Source organism: Amblyraja radiata, chromosome 20, assembly GCF_010909765.2.
Source record: "Amblyraja radiata isolate CabotCenter1 chromosome 20, sAmbRad1.1.pri, whole genome shotgun sequence".
Taxonomy (NCBI): Eukaryota; Metazoa; Chordata; class Chondrichthyes; order Rajiformes; family Rajidae; genus Amblyraja; species Amblyraja radiata.
Window position 1 is genome coordinate 13,852,836 of NC_045975.1, and position 18,987 is coordinate 13,871,822.

Sequence of the window (18,987 nt, forward strand, 5' to 3'; positions counted from 1 at the left end):
CACCTGTCTAATTGTTTCTTAAATATTGGGATAGTCCCTGCCTCAACTACCACCTCTGGCAGCTCGTTCCATACATCCACCACCTTTTGTGTGAAAAAGTTAGCCCTCAGACTCCTATTAGATCTTTTCCCCTTCACCTTAAACCTATGCCTTATGGTCCTCAATTACCCTAATTTGAGCAAGAGACTTTGTGCCCCTACGCCCCTACTCTGTGCATATCAGGAGGCAAAGGAACACTCCTCCATACTATGTTTAAGAAGGAACTGCAGATGCTGGAAAATCGACTCATCAGTCTGAAGAAGGGTTTCGGCCCGAAACGTTGCCTATTTCCTTCGCTCCATAGATGCTGCCTCACCCGCTGAGTTTCTCCAGCATTTTTGTCTACCTCCATACTATAATGGGTCAGCAAAAGGGGACTTCATAAAAAATCTCTTGATGCAATGTTACTACCTTCAAATAAGATCTTAATTTATTTTTGATGAAAATACCTTTAGCACGCCCTGTAGTTCACAAGCTCTAGTTGTTTCCAATTATAAATATAGTCACTATCTATTTCTCCTCCCTCTAAAATGTTTTGCCTTTTGCATTCCCATCTCTGACTCCATCTCAGAATTCCCCAAACTGCAACATATTTGTATGAAAGGTAAGTGAGATCTTAAAAAGTGTCCAACAACTTTTATTTGCACACAAGCTTTAATGCACCAGGCAAAAGAAATGCTTCCAGTCCAAATATGATATGAAGACGGGTAAGATAATATTATGAGAGATGAGGTCAAAGAGGTAAGCTTTAAGAAGCGGTGGTAAACAGGTGAAGTCCAGTTGTATTTGTTCCTTTTTGAGGTAGGTTTTCACTCTGATCAATAGTATTTATTCATAGTTCATCCACAAAGCAGTGACTCTGTTTAAAGCTGGATCCTTTGAGATAGCATTGATGCAGCACAAGAAATACTCAGTCCTAGCAATGTTTAGAAATTATCTGATGAATTTATCATGGAGTACAGCTTAGGATGGCTTTTAATTAAATATACATGAAGTACGTTTTGCAAACCAACACTACTCGTACAAAGATTTGTGCAATGCGAACACATTTCAGTAATTTAGATTCAGAGGTCAGTATGCCCTGTCCAACTTCACATTTTAACAGACAGTAGGTTAAGTTGACACTCAAATTTTGTAAAATCTATTTTATAAAGAAATGTAGAATATAGATAAAACATCTCAGAATATGACTGACATAAAACAGAGCACTTTGTTAAATTAGGGGAATATAATCTGTGTACAGATCTTTGAATAAGCTTTTTACACCCATTGGATGAAAATCAGTTGGAATGTTCTTCCAAGTATGACCTTGAACAATGGGAAATGTCAGTCTATAATCTTTTGTGAATTTTAACAATTTGGCTGTTCTGAAAGTTGTTAATTGAAGGACAAGAAAAAAATTGCCGTTTCAGAACCTTGTATTCTAGGAAGACCAGATCAATTGTAAAGGGCCAGAATTTAGGGACAGGATTTGCAAGAACAAGGAGGCAGATTATTATCCCAATGGTGGCCGATTAGGAAAAAGGGAAGTGCAGCGAGACCTGGGTGTCCTTGCACACCAGTCACTGGAAGTAAACATGCAGGTACAGCAGGCAGTGAAGAAAGCTAATGGCATGTTGTCCTTCATAACGAGAGGATTTGAGTGCAGGAGCAAAGAGGTCCTTGTGCAGTTGTACAGGGCCCTGGTGAGACCACATCTGGAGTATTGTGTGCAGTTTTGGTCTCCTAATTTGAGTAAGGACATCTTGGCTATTGAGGCAGTGCAACGTAGGTTCACGAGGTTAATCCCCGGGATGGTGGGACTGTCATATGAGGAAAGATTGGAAAGACTGGGCTTGTATTCACTGGAATTTAGAAGGATGAGAGGGACTCTTATAGAAAAGTATAACATTATAAAATGACTTGACAAGCTAGATGCAGGATGATGGGAGAGTCCAGAACCAGGGGCTTCAGTCTAAGAATAAAGGGGAGGCCATTTAAAACTGGGATGAGAAAAAATGTTTTCACCCAGAGAGTTGTTAAAGTGTGGAATTCTCTGCCACAGAAGGCAGTAGAGGCCAATTCACTGGATGAATTTAAAAGAGAGTTAGGTAGAGCTCTAGGGGCTAGCGGAATCAAGGGATATGGGGAGAAGGTAGGCACGAGTTACTGTTTGCGGATGATCAGCCATAATCACAATGAATGGCGGTGCAGGCTCAAAGGGCCAAATGGCCTCCTCCTGCACCTATTTTCTATGTTTCTAGGGGAGGGGGCATAAATCACAGCTGTGTTTTTCTCAATGTTTAAGCAGAGGAGACCATAATTAATTTGGTGTCAGACAGAATATGTAGCATGCGAAAAGGTGATTATCAGGGTGTGAAGCAGAAGTGAAATGAGGTGGTTAAGTGGTATATTATGCACTTTGACATTGAAGATTTTGGATGATCAGCCATGATCTTATTGAATGGTGGTGCTGGCTCAAAGGGTTGAATAGCCTACTCCTGCATCTACTTTTTATGTTTTTATGTTCAAGAACGGCTTCTTTCCAGCAACCATTAGGCTCCTGAAATACAATACAATACAATTCAATTTATTGTCATGTTATTGTCATATCCCTACCTCAGCAGTAAACTACAATGTGTTTTGTACTACTGAAGCTTGAGCTACATACAGTACTTTGGCTTGCACTATTATGGACCGGTTTACCTAATATAACTAATGTTATATTTTATTTGTAGTGTTGTTATGTTGAATGTACCTGTAAAACTGCAGCAAATAGGAATTTAATTGTTCCTGTCCTGATGCGTTTGACAATCAAACACTCCTGACATGGGTGACCCAAGCTCATCGGCAATTGCTTGCTGGGGTTTCTTCAGCTGTGGTCAACATATAATTCCCTGTGATGCCACACTACAGCTATAAAAAGCATTGGTTAGACCACACAGGATGTGGTAACAAAGGCAGGAATGTAGACGAAGTTCGCCTGGAATGGAGGACTGTATTTATAAGAAGAGTTTGGATATTCTAGGTTTATTCTCTCTGGAATGGTGGAAGCTGAGAGGGGACCTTAGAGGTTTCTTTAAATTCCAAGAGGCATAGATTGGATGGTCAGAATCTTGTTTTTTGCCCTCGAGGGCAGGAGGAAAGTCGAGAACTAGAGGATACGCCTTTAAGGTGAGAGGTGATAAATTTAAAGGAGATCTGAGAGTACATTTTTCACCAGAGGGTGGTGAATATCTGGAATGAGCTGCCAGAGAAGGTGGTGGAGGCAGACGCAATCACAACACTTAAAAATTACTTGGATAGGAAAGGCATAGAAAGATACAGGCTTAATACAGGCTAACGGGACGAGCATAAGTAGGCATGATGGCCAGTATGGACAAAGTAACCTGAGAGGGCATGGCAAAGGGCGCATGAGCTCCTAGCAAGCCAACGGCCATCCACACATCAGTAGAAGTTGCGATCACTGTTGTACATAGCTTTGTAAAGCACCGTGCCCATTGATGTTTTCAGCAATGATGATAATGCATGGAACCTAGTGTGAGGAAACAAAGTTGTGGCAATCCCTCACCAATTGCAGTGGGAAATCTGTTAACCAAATGCAGCAAGTCAGAATAGGCAATTCATCACCAATGTTTTCAATGGAGATTGAAAGTTCTTTGGGACAGAGGAAACCATTCATATTATTAGAATTGTGTTTGAATTTAAGTTTACTTAATTTATTTCAATATTTTAGAACTTTCGTAATTTGGAATAATTATTTTAAATTGTATTATTGATTTTAACTGTTTTTTATGTTTCTGAGGGACAGTTATTAATCATGGGCTGGGTCTCATGCAGCAGTCAACATGTTTTCAGATCTTTGGTGGGTGATTATGGACCTATGTTACATAACATTCCGTTGCAGGATCTCAGGGCAGAGCTGGCTTCTCTCAATATTTTCTCATTGGGTACAAGCATGGGAGCAATATTTCCACTTTGAAGGAAATTACCCGAAATTCAGGAAATTCTGGTTGTCTTTGGGTAATTTTAGGGAAATGGAAACAGTTCGGGAAATTTCCGCATCCTGCCCGCGAAGATGCAAAGGTAATAGACTAAATGTAGCGATGCTATAAAACTTACCATCAGCGGCACTGTAGATCTGCCACTGTGCGGACGATTCTGGAGGCTTTTGGGGGAGGGGGGGGGGGCGGGATTAAAATGCAGGTTTGTATAGATTATTGGAGAGGGATTTTCTTGGTCTGCTAGCTGATGAAGAAAAATCGTTTGCGCTTCCGTTCACGGGTTTAAAAAAAATATTTTGCTGGAAGTTTGCATCGCTGGATTAAATTTAAACGCGACTAAAAACGCCTTCAACATCATGGACATATCGCAATATCAGGACAAAACAAAAGTTATGTCGTTTATTTAACATCTTATTTTGCTTTATGGTGTGCCTTCATTTTAATCTTATGATGCGAAAAATGTTATTTAGGCTCACAAACGAATCGGCCATGTCTTGCCTGCCGATATGGGCTTAAATCTACGGCAACGGCAACATTCCAATCGATCACATTCCAGAAACACCCACTCTCAAGATAATTAAATCCATTATTTTTTGGACAATCATGTCATAAGAGCATCTAAATCATCTATTATTGTCTATCCATGATCAATATTTTCACACTAAATATCCAGAGTACAGTTTTAGTCAGATGTATGGTGCAAAAAATAATGATTTTGATCAAAGTGATTATCTTGAGAGATGTTTCTGGATTGATTTATGGGAATTAAACATTGAATTCCTTCCATTTGGCATATAAATTCATGACAAAGTGAGAGTTAAAAAACATGTTATATTTTGAATTCGTGTGTGAATGGGATCAGTTTGTTATTTGTTATTTGAATACTTAGGCTATTTTAAAAAAATAGCCTTTTCTTAAGAAATGGATAGATGTTTAGATCTAGTAATTGAATTTAGATGAATTTAATTGATTTGATGAATGAATAACTGATGAATATGATTTTTTTGTTGGGTATTTCCTATTTGTTTTAGCGTTTAACTTTATCATTTCTACCTTTTTTCTAAAACTGCAAATAATAACTTGTTTCTGTTAATGCTGTTCAGTGTTTTATTTCCTTTACATTTTAAACAGATATATCCGAAGAAGAAATGCAAAATTGTCAATCCAAATGTCCAGCAAAAGAGGCTGATCTAGACAGCATTCGCAGATATCTGAATTTGGACTACTCCAAATGCGATGATCTACAGGACATTCTTAATGGGAAAGTAGTGGGCAGAAAGGCATGTTATGCATGGTTTGAAGAGCAAAAACCTGTAATTTACAATGCTAAAATTGAAAAGTTGAGGAAAAACAAGGTTTACAGAGTTGCTTATTGGTTACAATCTGAGGAGTATGATGATGCTACTGATTATGATATGCCAATGTATCAGCTAGCAACTGATCTTCTCCATAAAGACTTAGTCTATTGCTAGAAATTGTAATTTATTTACCTATCTGTTACAGACTTACAGCATATAATACAATAATATTAAAGTTCTGATCTTGAGAATATCACATTTTTGAATTTAAGGCACTCTGGGCGTTTATTACTATTTCCGTCACAATGGTCAATTTTGTAATTAGCTACAATTAGGTAACTAACTAATTATATGCTTTAATTTCAGGTCATCCAAGGAAGATGTTTTATATTTGTTTCAGAATACTTCAATCTATAATAACTGAAAATTTCATTCAGTTCTCTTAATTTTTAAGAAAGTTATTGTCTTTTGACTGTCCTCGATCACAGCTTTTGTGTTAAGTAAATGGAAAAGCAATTAGCAACAAGATGCTAATTTCAGAGTATGAAAATGGCCATAACTTTTATAATACTGAAGATATGAAAGTGAATTAGGTATCAAATTAAAGCTCTTTTTATGCTTTATCTGATGGGATAAATTACATGCTTGATTTTTAAAATCTCAAAATTTTGTAACATCCCTACTAACTTCACACAGGAGGGCTGGTCCCCCAACGCAATATTCCACCTCCACCCATTCTGGATCACTAGCATGGGTGTTGTGGACCGAAGGGAGTGATTTCCATAGGGCTGGTATATGGACATTGTGGGCCGAATGGATTCTTGGGCTCAGTCACTCAGGCCTGGCAGCTCGGTCACTCATGCCCAGTGGGATAGCAGCTCACTTACTCTTAGCAGTTTCTCTGCCAGAAATTCTGCCCAAAACAGGTGACAGACTCTGTGAGAGAGAAGGGGAAGTGGGTGGAGAATCAATTTTAGACATTTTCATCTTATTTTACAGACCACAGCAATGAAGGAGGAAAGTCTATCCTTGCGTGGATCTCTGGAGTGCTAGTATGGGCGTTGTGGGCTGAAGGAACTGGTTTCCAGAGGGCTTTATGGACATTGTGGACTGAATGGATTCTTGGACTCACAGTTCAGTGAGTCACGGCTGGTGGGCTGGCAGTTCACTCAGTCACGGCTGGTGGGCTGGCACTTTAGTCACTTACAGCTGGTGGGCTGGCAGTCCAGCGACTTACGGCTGGTAGTTTACTCAGTCATCCCTCCTCCCTTCACCCCCCACCGCCCCCCCCCCCCCCAACTCAGCTCCTTGCCATTTCCATCCCCGCCCCCACCCCATGCATTCAGTCCATCTCCCCAAAATCTCCCCACCCCCCCCTCATGCACTCCATCTTTCCTCGGCTAAGAGCCACATATAGTTGTCCATGCTGAAATACCGGTTTGTCGAGGTAGATCAACACCTTCTGCATTGTTTGTCCTTGCGCTTTATGGATCGTCATAGCAAAACTTGATTGAATGGGGAATTGGGTCCGTTGAAGGGTAATGTCTTCACCTTCTGTTAAATTGAGTGCTATCCTAGGAATGAGAACAATGTCATCTTTGTAGGCTCCCATGTTGATTATTGCAATGATCAGATGATTGTGTAGCTATTCCACAATCAACCTCGTTCCATTTCATAGCTTTGGCGGTTCCACGTTTCTCATTAATATGATTGGAGATCCTTTTTTCAACTCCAATTTTTGTGGTGGTAATCCAGAGATCTTGAGTGAATCGAGGAATTCTGTTGGGAAATGAGTAGCACGAGTTCCGTCAGTGACAGCATTGAAAGAAAATTACTCCTTAATGATTCCAGGGAAGCGTCTGATGCATGTAGAATTGATCCTTCTCATCGTATTGTTGTGTGGAACCAAGATACAATTGTTGGAGAATAATTCTGCAGGGTTGTCAAATGTGGGATAGATGAAATCAATACAATCCTCCAATGTTTTTGCTGATTGAAATGCCATAGGACATGCTTCTATTTCATCATCTTCATTCTTTAAAATGTTGTCTTCTCCAACATTCAACAAAAATTGAGAATACTCGCCTTGTCCCTCTGTCAATCGCATATTTGTCTGCAATTGAAACTTGGTGAAAGGTCTCCACAAGTAGGATTTCTTGATGCAGGCATTTTCAACATCAGCATCGGAGCCCCCTTTTCACCACAGGAAGGAGTTGTCAAAAATCGCCACAACAAACGATAAGAATGCCACCAAAAGGCTTAGTTGCTGCGTGCATCTTGAAGAGTTCTGTCCACTGCTTCAAAGCTTTCTCTCCTAATCATTGGACATTCATCCCAAACAATGAGTTTCGCTTGCCTCATCAAATGTGTCGTGTTAGAGTTCTTCTCAATGTTGCAGAATGTACCCTCGGCCACTTGGATGGGAATCTTGAATCGAGAATATGCAGTTCTTCCACCAGGCATTAATGTAGCTGCTATCCCAGAGGATGCTACAGCAATAGCCACATCACCTTGACCTCTAACTTTGGAGAGGATCAAATTGGTGATACATGTTTTTCCTGTTCCTCCTGGTGAATCAATGAAAAACATTGAAGGGAGATTCCTTTTCAATGAGTTGCACACCTGGTCATACACTGCTCTCTGCATTCAGCAGAGACTCATTCACCTCAACAAATTGCTGTTGTTCAGTTCTATCGTGTTGCAATTCCTGCAGCAATTCTGGATTGTCATCATCAAGGTGTATACATCCATTTCCTGGTTATGGCAAATTAAAGAATTCCATTGTTTTGTTGTAACTCCCAAGCTTGTCTTGAATATACAATCGAGCCTGATCATGATGTTTCTCATCAATGTGATATTAGGATCATTCATTGTTCTCCGTTCTTTATCAAGGTAATCTTCAGACATTGAATTCTTGAAGTGATCCCATAATTGTCGAGGATTGTTGATCTCAGTATTCGTCAGCAAAACAACAAACACATCTCTCATTGCACTGGGGAGTCTTGTGTTCACAGCATCTTCCATTGTTAGTTGCCAATGGTCATCAGTCTGCAACAAACCTCTTTGTCTGAAGATGTCTTTGAAGAAAGGATGAATTTGTCCATCATGTGCCTTCAATGAATCAAAGGATACTGGCCCCTTTATGTGATGGAGAAGCAGTCTCAAGTAGTAGTGGTCACCACATTTTGGAGACACGGTATACACTCGTCCCAGAACGTTAGATTAAAAAATACCTGAATGATCTTCCACTCTCTTACCAACCTTCCTTCTTTGCCATCTCTTATTGTTCCATGTGTAAAATTGGTTGAGTCCTTGTCCTCAACTTCCACCCCATCAGCCATCGCATACAGCATATAATCCTCCAACATTTTTGCCACCTCCAACGGGATCCCACGACTGGCCACATCTTCCTATCTCCACCCCTTTCAGCAGAAACCGTTCAATCCGCAACTCCCTCATCCCTTCCCACCCAAACCACTTCCTGCACCTTGCCCAACAATGTTATGCAGTCATACCTTTGATATTACCAAAGATTCACCACTGTCTGCGAGAAGAAATTTCTAAATGATTGGCCCTTATCTTGAAACTGTATCCCTCATTAAAGAATTTCACACTGATGAAAATATCCAAACATCTCTCCTGTCATGCCTCCTTAGAATCTGATCTGTTTCAACAAGATCACACCTCATTCTTCAAAGCTCCAGAATAAAAATTATCAATGTGACACGACTCCATTTAGCTTTTAGTGACCAGTTATGTACTTATGGCTTGTCACACATTGACATCACCCATCAGCTGGATTATAACCCATGACAGAAATGTTACTTGCTGTACTCATGCAGAATAATGGAGGGATGCAGTTACATCCTATATCATATTACACAGACTGTTAAATGTGCTTAATGTCTAAATACGAAATAAATCAATGAATAGGTTGGCACTGTAGCCTTGTGATGTAACAGACATTTCCAGAGTTAAATTATTTACAAAAAATTGTGGATTATGCACAAGTGCATAGTAGATGTCAGGATTAATGTTTGAAGATGCATCTGAGATTACACAACACTTAGTTTATGCATTTTACAAAAAAATTATTGTATGAATTTACCATTTGCTGTCATGGAACTAATACATCAGAAACTATGTTCATTACTGTATTAGAATAGAATAGAATGTTATTTATTGTCATTCAAAACCTGGGTTTGAACGAAATTCCATTTCTACAGTTTTTTTACATTACAAACACAATCCAAGATCCACACTTAACACAGTTTACATAAACATCCATCACAGTGAGTCTCCAACATCTCCTCACTGTGATGGAAGGCAAAGTCTTTATCTCTTCCCTTTGTTCCTTCTCCCATGGTCCAGCAGTCCAACTGCAATGTCGAGGAGAACTGGGGCTCCGATGTTAAAGCCCCCGTTGGCGATGGTAAGTCCTGAGGCAGTTTAAGCCATGCCGGGCGATGTTAGGATCCCGGCTCCATGTCCCTAAACCCGCGATTCCAGTGGGAGAAGTCGCCGTTGCGGAGCTCGGAAAAGCGGTTTCCTACCAGGGACCTGCGAGCTCCCGATGTTCCCGTCCACCAGGTCTGCGGCCGGTGCCTCCGAACTCCAAAAGTCAGGTCGCAGCCGCACGCCACCACAGCTCTTCCCGCTCCAAAGTTGGCCAGCTCCGCGATGTCAGTTCCGCAGGCTCTGCAACTGGAGCCCTCAGGTTAGTCCCGGCCGGAGGTCGCCGCCAGCTCCACGATGTTAGGCCCAACGACATCCGAGACCCGACAGGGAATAGTCGGGTCCCCGCACAGGGAAGAGATTAACGGTTTCCCCAACAGCCCCCCCCCCCCCCACATACACAGCTAAAAAAAATAATAAAAACAGACTCAAAGACATACATTTAACAAGACAAAAAATAAAAAAAGACAGACGACTGTAGTGGAGCCACTGCCATTAGGCGTCCCCACTCCCAAATTCATCACACACCATTGGATTGTCCAACATAAGTTTATGGAGAGATGCTTAAATATAGTCTAGATTTAAGATATTTTGCTGTTTAGGCAAAACTACAGTTTCTCAAACATACACAATCCGACAGTTCAAATTAGTTTGTACAAATTTTGCCTTGTTGAACATAAACAAATGCTACCCACAGTCAGCTGTGAAACAAAATCCATCATTTACATTTGCTACAATGATATTCAATGGAATTTGCCGATAGTAGCCACAACTAAATAATTCTTTAGATAACTGAACTATAATATTTTTGTTTTAAATCAGAAATAATTTTAATGCATAATTAGAAGGAACTATTGTCCACATGCATAAAAAGAATTTATAGCTGTAGAATTTGGAAAGCAGTAATTACAACTTAGTACACCATTAAAAATACAAATCCCATGCAACGGAAAGTAACATTCACCGTATGGTACTGTAAAAGGAGTTCATACATACTTTAAGCTTACATTAATTTTACATTTCCCGATTTTACACACGGCGTCTGCAACACAACTCAGCCAGCAGCTTGAGATTTTTTTTACCATTATTGCAACTGCAAAATATGGGACATTACATAATATTCAGGAATACATTCCTTAGGGATTCAGATAACAAAGTTATGTAATCATTTAGCTCAGTTTACAATCACAGGAAGTCTCCAATTTCTCCACAGGAATTAAGGGTTTTTTTAAAATATAATTTCCCACAGGGATGAGGTATAGATACACAAAATGGCAAGAATCCATGGTGAACATTAGGAGAGTGAGCAAATTTGAGTTATAAAATGCTCTTGCAGATTATTTGATTTAGCATTTGGTCTTTAAAAAAAACAGTATTTGACATATTAGTATTTTGACTGGTTATAAACACGCCCTGGCCATATCCTTCCAATTTAGCTATTACATGCGAATGATTCAGACAGGTTTAAAGCACTATTTTTAATGGGGTTGCAAGTTTTTACCTGTTACCTGCGGTAATGTCTGTGGTGGAAAACTACAAATCCCGGCGAGCCTCTCGGCGGCCACATGATCCTGGGATGACGTCAGCGCGGGGTTGGCGGTGCGGGGTCGCTCCATATTAGGGATGGGTCGCCCGTCACTGGGGTCGATCTCATGCCCTGCACCGTCCAACATGGTAGCAACCAGGCAGCACCTTGGTGGGGCTGCACCCACCCACCCAACACTCGTCAACATCAGCCGGATTAATGGGAGAGGGACGGGGTGGGGAAGTCAAACAGACTTCAGCTGCATTTCAATGGGAAACATTGCACACGTTGCAACAGTGCAATGTGTAGAGAAGGAACTGCAGATGCTGGTTTACATGGAAGATAGACACAGAATGCTGGAGTAACTCAGCGGGACAGGCAGCATCTCTGGAGGGACAGTGGGGTGGGAATGAGCGGAGGGGATCAAGGCTGGAGCCGGCTAGTGGACAAACGCGTATCTGCAGTGATTTCAATCTCTAAAAATCTTTACAGCACACACACACACACACACACACGCGCCATTCGGCCCTACTGCTTTAGCCTTCCCTCGTCTGCTGCCCTCACCGAAAGCAGCGAGTTACACGGGAGTCAATGCAAGAGTGACAAGCTACATTTCCAACACTAATGAGAAACACGCGATTTTAAAAGGCAGACGGTGGAAGTTGGGCGAGAGTGTCGCGCAGATCCAAAGTGCATGCACCAATTCTAATGTTATCGATTGCCACCAAGTGGAAAGCGCTAATCCGGCAAAACATGATCTAACTGTTGGCTCTAGAGGAAGACAAATTCTCACGCCATTATAAACGTGAAATCCAAGCCCGTGACGGTGGTCGATACCCATCAATTTAAACGATCAGAGTAGGTCATACTCATCACAGACTGGTCTCACCGAGATAAACCTCAAACGTCTTCTTTGTGCGAGCAAAAGGAAAAAAAATTTTAGTACGATTTTAAGTGTGCAATCATTTTTATTAATCACGAGGCAATACAATTTCGGATTGTTGCAAATTTCACAAAGTACAAACATATAAATTACTGATTTGAGTAGTAAAAGCATTACATCGGTGAAATTTGGCAAGAGCCGAGCTATTGAGTCACGCTTCGAGCATCTGCTGTGCAATCCGACAACGTTTAGGAAGGAAACGTACCGCGAATTGCATCTCGCATTTTAATAACTCTATAGCGGAGGGAAACAAACATCGGTTAAAACTTGAGTTGCATTTATATCCACATCGCAACTTCGGTGATGTCCTATGAAGGAATCGGCGGCTCCTTTTCCAACGCTGCCCTCTCTCCGTCGACTCGGATAGAGGCCACAGCGATTCTGCGAACAGCTTTCACCCGCGGCTTCAAACATCCAGCACAGAGCAACATCCCACATCAGTACTTATTCCTGGTTTGCGCCAGGCAATGCGTAAACGTTTCCCCTTTGAAAATAGATGTCTTTTTATAAAATAGCTTCTTTTTTTAAAAAAACACTTCATTGTGAAGCACAGTACTTTTAAAGGCGACTCAGTCCTCAATCTATCAGTGTGCCGAGTCCGAATCGCTCGAGTCCAGACTATATCTCAGCTTTGAGTTGCTTAAAGTTGCCTTCTGGGCGCAGGAGTTCTGGGCGCTCCTCCGGAGACATTCGAGCGACTGCAGGAACGACTTCTTGGCTTTCTCCTCCTCCAGCGCCGAGACCCCTTCCTCCTCCACCTCTTGGATCTCATCGAAGGTGACCGGCTGCGTTTTGAACCTGGCCTCCCGGGGTCTCCTCTGCTTCAGCTTGGACTTTTGCAGCTGGCGCCGGAGCGACTGCGGGAACTCCTCCGTTATTCCGGCGTAGTTGGGCATCACCGCCTGGTAACTGGTGCAGATTCCCACCACCTCGCCCTGCTTGCCTGATGCCATCCGCTCTCAATCGCCGCGCTCTGCTCTGCCTTCGCCGGGCTCCGTCTCTCAGAGTTGCCGCAACTTTGACTCAATCTGCGTTGGGGAGACAATATATACAGGCACTCCGGCCCACGTGGGCGCAGACTCTGATGACACAGTTGCCTTTTAAAGCGATCCTGTCCTGCCCGCACACGTTTTATTTTGGTTGACGTACTTGAAATGATTTTATTAATGCCCAAGCCTTTTTGTTTGTGGACGCGATTTCCCGCTGACCCTGAAATGGAGTGATTGTTAGCAAAGCGCGGCGTTGCAAAGACAGCTTTATATGTGGTGCGAAGCTTCGTTTAATACATAAAACGTTCTGCGAGGCAGTAACATGGGGAAAGAGGCTGAAATAATGCAAGATCAACTCCATATGGGTTGGAAGGAACTGCAGATGCTGGTTTAACCCGAAGATAGATCCAAAATGCTGGAGTAACTTCAGACTGAAGAAGGGTCTCGACCCGAAACCCGAAACGTCACATATTCCTTTTTTTCCAGAGATGCTGTCTGGCCCGCTGAGTTACTCCAGCATTTTGTGTCTGTCAACTCCATATGAGTTTTGCTGAACAGTTTCCTAAAATACAGCCATATTCTATTTGCCAACAGACACAAGTTGACACCGTACTGACCATAACCAAAGTCGAACCTGCCAGCCAAGTCGGATGAAGCCGTCGGCATCCCATAGTATAGGAGTACCTTGCAGAATGCATTATGATGTTCATCTTGCGGCTTCCTGTGGTGTTACAGTGAGGGAGTTTCGCTGATGTGTTGAACCCGCTGGTGAGTGCAACAAGAACGGTAACGGGAACTGCTTCACTGCAGGCCAACAATATTTATCCACACCATTGCTTATTGTAACCAGCAGATGTTCCGAAGCACTGTTCGAGCGAGCTTCAAATCTAAAGGGAGTTGAAATAATAATGACTATCGCAGGAGTCGGGGAAAAGGCAGAAGGATGGGGTTAGGAGGGAGAGAGATAGGTCAGCCGTGATTGAATGGCGCAGTAAAGTTGATGGGCCGAATGGCCCAATTCTGCTCCTACCACTTATGAATATAAACAACTTCTGATGCGTGTGACGTCCCCTCTAAAATGCAAAGTATCGGCGCTCTAGTGTTTCGGGCGAGATTTTTCTGAACATTCTTTAGGTCAAACTCAAATATCAATTTTGAGTGTTCTCAGTCAATTCGCCAATGACCCAGGGAACAGTGTATTTTTGCCCTGTTAATTGGTAAATCTGCCTTGGAATTCGCTGCCATTGTCTGCTAATAACATCTGGATGTGCACATAGGGAATTTCCTCTGGGAATTCGATTACCTCCTTTATGAGCTGGACGCATATGTCTTGCCGTAGCTTACATCAAACCTGGTGTTCATGTTGATTGAAGGAAATCCCTGTGCACACGGACAGTTCATTAGTTTTGTTCAAATCTCTCCAGCCCCACAAATGGCCAGATGTGAATGGAAGCTTACATTCCATTCCCGTCTGAGAAGGCCACCTCCGAGCAGATACAAGACACATGGCAAATAGCGAAACTCAGGCTCATGACATACTTCTTATTCCATTGTATTTGTGGTCAAATGAAGAACAGGAGAAGAATAGCAGGTGTGAGATTACACCTCAGTAATATCACCCCAGTCAAGTGCCTGGTTCAATTGTGTACATTACAACTGCAGCTGTCGACATTGAAACGTGGTACAGTCCCATCTTGCTCAATTTCCAGTTAGCGGGAGATCTCTTCACTGCCATGATTCCGTTTTCTGTTTACTTGGAAGATTTTACATTGTTTTCAAAGCACACGAGAGTGGCACACTGAAGCAGCAATTGTAAAGCACTTTCACACGAAGAGTGGTGGGTGTATGGAACCAGCTACCAGATGAGGTGGTTGAGGCAGGGACTATAGGGTGATTTCACGAAAGGTCACTGGATCATAGATCCTCACCCACGTGACCGCAAAATCCAACTGGGGTACAATCGTCACTTCCGGTACATGTTATTGATGCTGAAAACACGAACATTCACACCCGTTAAAAACTGCGAAAACGGCCCGTTTTTGAGCTGTAAATAACTGTGCCAGTCGGGGTGACCGTGAGACACAGTTATCTTACTTTACAGTCCAGAAGATAGATAAAAACGATGGTAAATACAAGAGGGAGCTGAAGGGGCAACAACAGCGGAAGTGGTTAGCGGACATTCGCCGTGGAGATATAAATATTGAAAATATCGGGAATTATCGCGTTTGCTCGCTGCATTTCATCAAAAGTAAGGCATTATTGACGTTTTATCTTTATTCATTTGTTATATGAAAAGTTGTAAAAGTGAAAAATCCGTCAGTAAAATAAATAAGTAGTTTGGGTGATTGTGCAGGCTTTAAACAAGAAACATTGAGAAATATATTTTGGCAAATAATTAAATGTCCTGATTTTGTCCAATTAACAGCTGACAATTATCCCATTCCTTAGCTTGCATCTGAGTAAAATTTATTTCAAAACGCATTGATAGTTTACGATTATTTAAATGGTAAATGTAGCTTCAGAAGCGTTTTCATTTTGCATGTTAAAACCCACCTGAGAACCATGGGCGATTTTGCAATTTTACTGACGGATTTTTCACTTTTACAACTTTTTATGTAACAAATGAATAAAGATAAAACGTCAATAATGCCTTACTTTTGATGAAATGCAGCGAGCAAACGCGATAATTCCCGATATTTTCGATCTTTATATCTCCACAGCGAATGTCCGCTAACCACTTCTGCTGTTGTTGCCCCTTCAGCTCCCTCTTGTATTTACCTTCGTTTTTATCTATCTTCTGTACTGTAAAGTAAGATAACTGTGTCTCACGGTCACCCCAACTGGCACAGTAATTTACAGCTCAAAAACGGGCCGTTTTCGCGGTTTTTAACGGGTGTGAAAGTGCGCGTTTTCAGCATCAATAACATGTACCGGAAGTGACGCTTGTACCCCAGTTGGATTTTGCGGTCACGTGGGTGAGGATCTATGATCCAGTGACCTTTCGTGAAATCACCCTATTGCGACATTTAAGAAACAATTAGACAGGTAGTTGGGTTGGATAAGTGGAGAGGGATTTGGGCAAACGCAGGCAGGTGGGACTAGTGTAGATGAGACATATGAGCAAGCTGGTGTGGGCAAGTTGTGCCGAACAGGGCCTGTTTCCATGCTGCATGACTCTGCTTCCATTCATTTGGTTAATGCTCTTTAGTCTTTGCATATGTTGGGTCTGCATATCATACGATGGTATAGAGAAGCAGCCAAGAATATTACCTTTCTTAGTTAAGACAGCATTTTCTAACGTTACCATATAATCTGAAAATCGGCAATTTCTAACATTACCAATGTGATCTCACTGACTTCTTAATTCTGAAGTGATAATATTTACTTCTCAGCACCTTGCTCACCAGATCATTTTTCTTTCATGATCAAGAATCGGACACATACGATTCATTTATTTATAAATATTGTTTATGACACTTTATAAATATTCTTGTTTTGTTTTTTGTTTTTTATGCTGTTTCACACTTGCTTTTTATTTTTTTAATCTGTTCAAAATAAAGAAGAATATTATTATTATTATTATTATTATTATTATTATTATTATTATTATTATATAATTGTTCTATTTAACACATCCATGTTAACCAGAAATTTGAGGAAACTGTTGCATTAACTTCTTCCCAAACATCATTACAGTTAAAGGTGTCACATGAAATTGAGTTTCAGGAAGGGTGATTAGTGGGATACTTTGAGAACCATGGGTCAATGTAACAGAGAGCCAGGATAAAGAGAGGGAGGTTCATACCCACCCACAAACTAGCTGCACACCCATTCCACCTTGGAAGAGTTTGCAATGGGTCTCAAGAGTCATATCAGAATCCATGCAATCAGAGTGGAAGCAAGTCAGACACAATCCCAAGGGAAGAAGAAACATCTGTCTATGCCACCTGATATTCTACATTCTTCACTCCAGGCTCCTGGCTCCATTACAATCGAACGGCATTGAGAGAGCAGCAGTGTAAAGCACACTGAAAGGGAAGGTCACCAAATCAGAGAGCTGGAGGAAAAAACATGCACAATGGTCCATCTTTTAAAATAAGACATGCAATAACTAATCCATCCTCGCTATATTTCTGTACATGTAAAATGAATAGTTTTATTAATTCCACATCAGTTATTTGTTCAGGAAGCATGTGCTAGTATGAATTGTTATATCTCTGATTTATATTTTTTTGAACTACTATTTTTTTTTTTAATTGCCATTGTTGAAAGGAGTATGAAAAACATTAAACCTTTAAACTGGTACTAAACCAAGTTGCAGCTGATAGTAATCAGATGTTTTACATGAATCAGTAACACTTGCAACATACTAGATCAGATCCTGTTTTGGTCTCTCATTCAATAACATTTTTTTTTAAATCTACATATATGAAAGGACATTTTATGGACAGCAGGATTATCAAGTTATCACCAACAATATACAGAACTTGCTTTAATAAGTAGAATCTGAACAGGGGTGTTTCCATTAATAAATAATTACAGATTCCAAGAAAGAAAGGTAAACGCTGGAATAAAAACAGCATCCCCAGGCTATCCAGGCATGGGCGTATTTCATTTTTATATTATTGCTGGCTATTGATATTAACAGAGGCATTCTTTTGAGGTACATCGTAATTTCTAATAAACGAGAAAGAGAATAGGTTTAGGATTGTGAATTAAGTCAGCCCACAGTCAGTTCATTGACAGTCATGCCCTGCATTTGTCAGCCTGGTAAGTCCATCTGCTCTCTCACAAAGCTATCACCTTACGAAAGGAAATCACCCTAATGACAGTAATAATGTCAGCATCTAAAATTAATCATCTTACAAGAAGACACCCAGGGGGGTTTTCTTAGTTACTGTCAACACTGACCTAATATCCATAAATAATTGAAGTATAAATCATTGAAACATTCAAAACTGATCCACAAAAGAGAATTGCAAATATAAATTATTTGCTTCCACTCAGGTGAAGGTGTAAAGTAATCAGACAGTTTCAATGAATGATGATATTCTGAATTCAACCATTATTATTCTTCAGCTAAATACACTTATGGATAGAGTTATAAAATATTTGCAATATGATGGATTGTATTAAATATAAATAATCTTTAGCAGGACAAGAACAATCAGCATTTTAAATATGAACATATTCTATATATAAATTCTCCTGCATTGTAACACAGCTTTGCTCATAAATACCCAAACTTGAAAAATTAAGTTTTCAAATCTTTTACACTGTCAAGTATTTCCCCCCACACCTACTTATGAAAAGAGCTCCATCTATTGCTCAAGAGAAATAATTCATATTTTTTAAGTGTATGGGTTTCTTACTTTAACCTCTCTCCCCCCCGAACGTACAGCCCTCCACTCACTCTGCAACAACCCCGACAGGGTGATCAAACATGCCGACAAGGGAGGTGCCGCGGTAGTCTGGCGCGCTGATCTCTACTGCTCTGAGGCCAGGCGCCAACTTTCAGACATCTCCTCCTACTTATCCTTGGACCATGACCCCACAGACGAGTACCAGGCCATTATCTCAAACACTATCACTGGCTTCATTACTTCCGGCTCCCAGCCCTCCCAAGCCTCCATCCTCATCATTCCCCAACCCCACACATCCCGATTTTACCATCTCCCCAAAATCCACTAACCTGACTGTCCTGGCAGACCCATTGTTTCTGCTTGTTCCACCAAACTTATTTTCACATACCTCA

The 18,987-nt window shown here is 41.1% G+C and overlaps 1 protein-coding gene across 1 annotated transcript; it reads right to left on the reverse strand.

The window, feature by feature from the left end:
• Window positions 1–11,012: 11,012 nt before the first annotated feature.
• On the reverse strand, window positions 11,013–13,311 carry c20h11orf96 (chromosome 20 C11orf96 homolog). The gene has a single exon (XM_033038885.1). The coding sequence runs from the start codon at window positions 13,194–13,196 to the stop codon at window positions 12,828–12,830; it is 369 nt and encodes a 122-aa protein (XP_032894776.1). The 5' UTR covers window positions 13,197–13,311; the 3' UTR covers window positions 11,013–12,827.
• Window positions 13,312–18,987: the final 5,676 nt, after the last annotated feature.

Excerpts from the sequence above, each read along its gene's own strand:
- c20h11orf96 (XM_033038885.1), bottom strand. The coding sequence starts at position 13,196 with ATGGCATCAGGCAAGCAGGGCGAGGTGGTGGGAATCTGCACCAGTTAC.